Source organism: Asparagus officinalis, chromosome 7 (assembly GCF_001876935.1).
Source record: "Asparagus officinalis chromosome 7, Aspof.V1, whole genome shotgun sequence".
NCBI lineage: Eukaryota > Viridiplantae > Streptophyta > Magnoliopsida > Asparagales > Asparagaceae > Asparagus > Asparagus officinalis.
In genome coordinates this window covers 49,378,461-49,384,806 of record NC_033800.1, presented here as the reverse complement: position 1 = coordinate 49,384,806, position 6,346 = coordinate 49,378,461, and the positions used below count along the sequence as shown (strand labels likewise).

The 6,346-nt window shown below is 37.6% G+C and overlaps 1 protein-coding gene across 1 annotated transcript; it reads right to left on the bottom strand.

Annotated features, from left to right (window-relative positions):
* Nucleotides 386–3,394, bottom strand: LOC109850005 (probable protein phosphatase 2C 73). The gene is made up of 3 exons (XM_020419901.1): nucleotides 2,992–3,394; nucleotides 1,745–2,032; nucleotides 386–845 (listed from the first exon to the last, which is right to left on the bottom strand). Exons 1-3 carry the CDS (start codon nucleotides 3,220–3,222, stop codon nucleotides 816–818), a joined length of 549 nt encoding a protein of 182 aa, XP_020275490.1. The 5' UTR covers nucleotides 3,223–3,394; the 3' UTR covers nucleotides 386–815.

Below are 6,346 nucleotides of genomic sequence, written 5' to 3'. Positions count from 1 at the left end.
TTGCATACGCAGGTTTCCTATTTGCAGTCTAATTGGGGTTTTGTTTTGGTATAAATAGGGAAACGATTTGAGAGGGTTTGATATCAGAGATTAAGGAATCTTTTGAGCATTGTGAGAGGGAGATATTGTGGGCAAGGTGAGATCTTTGGTTGAGAGTTAGTTTGAGAGTTCTTGTGTGATTGTAACCCTTTGTACTCTCCTTGAATTAGTAAAATCTCCCCATCCTCTCCCCGTGGACGTAGGCAAATTGCCGAACCACGTATATCTCTGTGTTTGGATTGATTTGGCGTTATTGGTTGGATTTGTGCAAGAGTTTGGCTTTCTTCTACTCGTGATCACAGGTTCGTTGTGAATTCGTGCAAGGCTTCCGCATAGGCGCGCGACAATATTGTTTTATATGCTTGTATGACTTTTTTCATTTATATTTTATGATATATCTTTGAATGAAAAAGCATACAGATTTGGTTCGAAGTTGATTTTATTATTAAATATATCATAGCGAATTTATGTTCATGCACCCACACGCAAACAAAAACCTCAACAAGAAAGGGGAAAAAAAAAGTTTCTAGCTCCGCCACTGCTGCATTACGTGCAACTTCTATACGTGAGTTTATATGCTGGTTTGGAGAATAGAGGATTGATCAAATCCACAGGCTTAGCCCATAAGAAATATTGTTTAATAATTTTTTTTGATATGGTCATCTATGTGAATTCCACAGGCTTAGACCATAAGATATATCTTATTAATGCAAAACATGTCAGTCTCCAGCTTTGTCACAGAACACAGATGTCTGAATGCCATCCACAAATATACATCAAGATGTTGAGGAAAAGAAAGTCAATACCTGCAATACTAATTAGATTAAGGAAACAGTATAACTAATGCATTATAAACCATCAAGGCAGTTGATTGTGCTTGATAAAATAAGTTATCTGGTCTCTTTCTATCTGCCATAGTTTTAAATAATAATAAAAAAATGCCGACTTTTGAGGGTTAGCTAACTCTAGCTTTCCATTCAGTCTTTATAGATTCTCTATCAACTTTTAAAAAAAAGGTGATAAATAAACTCATCTCTCATGAAACCGGGTCAAGGATGCCGTAGCTATAGCTATAGAGGCTGTTTGGATCGGGGGTAATTAAGCTTGGGCAATCTCAATTTCGTCTAAAATTAAAAACTTTTTTTTGCTTTTTTCTTTTTTTCTTTTTTTTGCTGAAATTCTTTGGTTCAATGGAAAGTTCAATGTGGCACAATTTCCACCTTCTCCTCAAAATCCTCCAAGAAGATAGGATTCTGACAAGGGATTTTGCTGACGTGACAATAAATTCCGGACTCTTTCGCTAATGCATCTTTGCTCAAAACAAACAAAGACATCGCAAGAGACTTTTTGGGACTTATACTAAATTCGGTTAATATTAATCTCGTAATGTTTTCTGATATATTTGATAGTCGTCAATTAAAAGGAGACATTTTCTCAATCTTTATTATAGTCATTGCAGCCGCGGAAGCAGCTATTGGACTAGCTATTGTTTCGTCGATCTATCGTAACAGAAAATCAACTCAGCTATTGGACTAGCTATTGTTTCGTCGATCTATCGTAACAGAAAATCAACTCGTATCAATCAATCAATTTTGTTGAATAAGTCTGACAAAGTCGTGAGAATTCCATTGAGACAAACAGTTAAATTACCCATGAAGGCTAAATCTCTTCAAGTAATCAAGAAACAAGAGTACAAGGAAGTTACCTGTTTGACGAGTGTGAGCGCAGTGGTGCCACTGTTGAACGAATCAAATTTTCGATGGTGCTCAAGTTCTGCGTCTACTGAAGCACAAGATCTAATGTACGATTGTTTCCAGGTATCAAAATGGGATGCGTTTTTACCGTCTGTTGAAGTCCGAGCAATGGCTTCTTGCCAGTTGCATAGTATGGATGAAGGAAGAGACTCCCTGACCATTTTAGCGACGTAGTGACCCCATGGGCCATGCCCATCAAATATTCCACAAAAGATCATGTCTTCTTGGCATCCAAATTCCTAATAATAAAATTCAAGCTAAAAATTCAAATGGAGCAAGAAGAACTAAACAAAATCTCAAATCAAATTTAAAGATGGTACGTGAACTCAGAGGTGGAGATATTCTTAGCCCTTTAAGCCTGAATCCTAGTATACTTCCCCCTTCTCCCAATATTTTTTATGTATATATATTCTGCATCTTTTTACCTCTAGTTCATAAATTTCTCCGACAACTAGGCTGATTGCTCAAACAACAGATGGTATATGAAATTCCCAGAGTAGTAGCGTGATAAGGACACTAATTTAGACCAAGGAAAGTTGTTTATGCATCGATCATCATTTTAGGTCTCAACCTAATACTTATTATCAATACTAATAGATTTGTACCGACTTTTGATTAATACTTTGGCAAATTTTGAGGTGGAAATCAGCAATGGAAGTCAAAATTGACTGCATTTATAGCAGGAATTACAAAAATCTCTGTTACTTGCATAAAGATGTGGAGATCACCCATTTATAAATGAAACATCCTAAATGTAAACAAAACCCATCTTCTAATAAAAATAAATAAATAAAATATTTTTGATGAAATTCTAGCAAACAAAAACAAAACCTATATTTCTCTTCATTCTATACGAAATCTAACACCATCCAAATTTTAACTCCCAACTCAAAAAAATCTCTATTATACCCAAAGATGTGAGAAAATCAACCATCTACAGATGAAATAGGCCAAACCAAAGTAAACCCACTTTCTCAAAAGGCTGGAATCTCTCTCTTCATTCTATACATAATAAGCTAACAATAATTCAGAATATTCACTGGCATTCAACAGACCCATATCCCCATCTGATTATTACCATCATCTATGTGATACTCAAGACGAAATTCTGAAACTCACTGTAGCCCTGAATTATATTTGACAATATATAAATTCTATTAAAACAAACAAAAGGAAAATGAAACTAGCTAGTACTGACCTGCCACACAATAGAGCAATCTTGATTCACACCCTTCTCACCTCTCTGTGAATAAACTGACACAAACACATTACACTCTTCTCCTCTAACAAATCCTGAACTCTTCAATATCATCTCCTTCTTCTTGGCCTCCTTCAATAAATTATCAGCTGCATCTCTCCCTCCATCGTCTTCTAGAACCTTCCTCCTCCTCCCTGAACCATACAGAGACCTGGCAAAGCCACTGAACATCGTCGATATACGCCCGGTGTAGGATGAAACTACTGCGTGCTGAATTTGAGTAAAGAATTGGGTTTGTTTTGATGGAGTTGATGCCTTACAGGGTGATCCATGCTGGTTTTGACTGGAACTTTTCTAAGCTCTGGTTTCTGGGGTAATGGTGGTTGTCTCCCTTTGGCCCTGTTTCTGGGCTCTTATATGAAGAGATGAAGGGAGACTTGAGGATTGTGGGAGAGGGAAATTAATTAGGGGTGGGTCCAAAATTCTCGTAGAGTTAGATAATTCTGTATGCGTTCTATATACATGTACACGCATGACTCTTCTTTTGTGTGTTCAGCTATATGTATATAGATAAATTTGTTATTGGTAATAATTTTGTAGGAGGTTAGTCACTTATTGTTTTTAATTTATATAATTATTTTTTCCAGAAATCTCCTTTAAAATAGGATCATTATACATAAATTATTTTTTATTATCGATTAATACGTAAACCATCTTTTTTTTTGGGATAAATAAACCGTCTTTAAAGGGGCTTTGTGATGCAATCAACCATCTGGACCCACTTCCGAGTTAAATTTTCTCTAAAATGCCAAAAACATCCTCACATAAAACTCAAAAAAATATCCTTACAAAACTCACCTCGAAGATATATCATATATATGAGTATCCAAACCACCAATGTCCATGGATTAAGTGTTTTTAATAAGTTTTTCAAGGGTGTTTTTCTGGATTTTAGGAAAAGATTGACTGGAAAATGGGTCAAATTAGCTGATTGCGCCAAAAAGCCCTTTTAAAGATGGTTTATATATTAATTGATAATCAAATATGGTTCTGTATAACAACCCTGTCTTCAAGGTGGTATCTGGGAGGACTCAGACACACTGATCTCTGAACAGAGATACATCTTTCTATTACATTTTTGAGTATTATAAACTGTACACGTTCAATAGTCATAAGAAAAACAAAGATCTATATGCAACATACTAACACTGTGCAGTGTATTTGATATCATGTGATGCACCAGTGATGCAATTAATAAATTTATGGATAATATAAATGACTAACCCATATGATACAATGATGTACCGCCAATTATCTTTTACTGTATTCATCACATAGTTTGCAGATTTGAATGTATGTGCCTTGAAAAAAAAAATAATAATAAAGAAGAAAAAAAAGAGTTCGCCTTCCTGGCAATCGCTATATAGCTCTTACCAACTACTTATTTGAATAATCTCGCGAGGCTCGAGCCCTTTCAAATGATGATAATCTATCTTTATATTTAGAAGGACAGAAAAGTCACAAACAGAGATACATCAAAGTTAAAGTTTTGGTGTTTCAAAAGGTTCTCTGTTCGAGACTTGTCAACGGCAAGTCGAGAAGTATTTTATTTTAATTAATCTGTCATAAGTTCTAGTGGGTCGTGGGTCGTGGGCCATGAGCCGTGGGCCAATGGGCCGGGATCGGGGCTAATCGGACTGAGGCGCTTTGTTAGGCGCACTTTGCACTTCGCACGGAGGCATCGCTGCTAGGCTGCCACGAAGGTTGCCTCGCAGTCGGCTTCGCAGCATGCGAACGAGCTACGCATTCGTACGAGGGTATGACCCTAGCGTTATTGAGATCAGACGATGCTCCTCTGTTTGACGAGATTCGCTCGTTCGACGAGGTTCGCCTGTTTGACGAGGTTCTCCTGTTTGACGAGGTTCGCTCGTTCGATGAGGTTCGCTTGTTCGACGAGGTTCGCATGTTTGACGAGGTTCGCTTCTCTCGTTCGATGAGGTTCGCCTATTTGACGAGGTTCGCTCGTTCGACGAGGTTCGCCCATTCGACGAGGTTCGTCCTACAGACGATGTTCGTCTGATTTGCTGAGAGACCCTCGCGTTTCGTAGATACACATCTATTGATTACCTCGTATTCAGAAGTTAATGCATGCAGCAGTTACGGCAGTATTTACATCAATTTAATGGATTATTGTTATAATCATAATTGTCATTATGATTTGTAACGGTCATATTAATTGAGGATGACTCTTGAGCTGGTCTTAGAGGCCTATAAATAGCGCCCCTTGGACAACTCTTGGTGGGAACTGGAAAAACGAATGTCGGATTGAAGAGATCTTGACGTTGTTGTTATTGTTGTGCTGCTGCTGCAGAAACTATGCCTGAAGGAACTTACCCTAAAACCGAAAGGTTCTGAGATCGATGAGATCTTTGTCTTGATCGAAAGATCTTATAGATCAAGGAGATCTTGATAATATTGGGTTGGTACACACCAGAGTACTGTACTGCTGTTCCTAAAAACAGTTTGGCCTTGGGATCCTTGCACCGGAGTAGGCCAAATATTGTTTTAAGCACAACGTTTCACAAACGCACAACAGTTAACTTGAAAAAGTTTAAAATTACAGCACATTAACTTTTATTGTTTTATTACATATTTAACCACAATCTCCAATAATCTTAAAGTAATATTTCTGATCTATTATGGATCCCGCGAGGACTCTTGGAGTGGACTGTCTCAAGTTAGAGAATTTTAACGGATCCAACTTTAACACATGGCGTCGGAAAGTAACCTTTGGGATGCAACTCATGAAAATCTACAATGTGGTTTCTGAGGAGAAACCTGATTTTGAAGCATATTCTGGGTCTGAAGTCTCTTGGGCTAAAGATGATCATTTCTGTAGGAGTTATCTCCTTAACTGCCTGGCCGATCATCTGGTAGATGCTTACACCAACAAACCCTCAGCAAAGGAAATCTGGAATGCTCTGGAGGACTAATACAAGGACGAGGAGAAGATTTCCAAGTCTTACATCGTTGACAAGTTTCTGGACTTTAAATTCGAAGATGACACTAAGGTTTTGCCTTAAGTCAAAGAGCTTGAAAAGCTTGTTATGAAGCTGAAGGATGAAAAGATCAATCTTTGTCAAACCTTTATTTCTGATGTAATTGTCAACAAGCTTCCTCCATCTTTGATGTCATTCTCCATAGACATTCATAGAAGAAAAAGACAGATGACTCTATCTGATTTGAAGAGGTTCGTTCGGATCGAGGACGAGATTTAGACTCGCACAAAGGATGAGCTCCTTACTAAGCAGAAGACGTCTGCTAACATAGTGACTGCTAACTCTGAGAAGGGTAC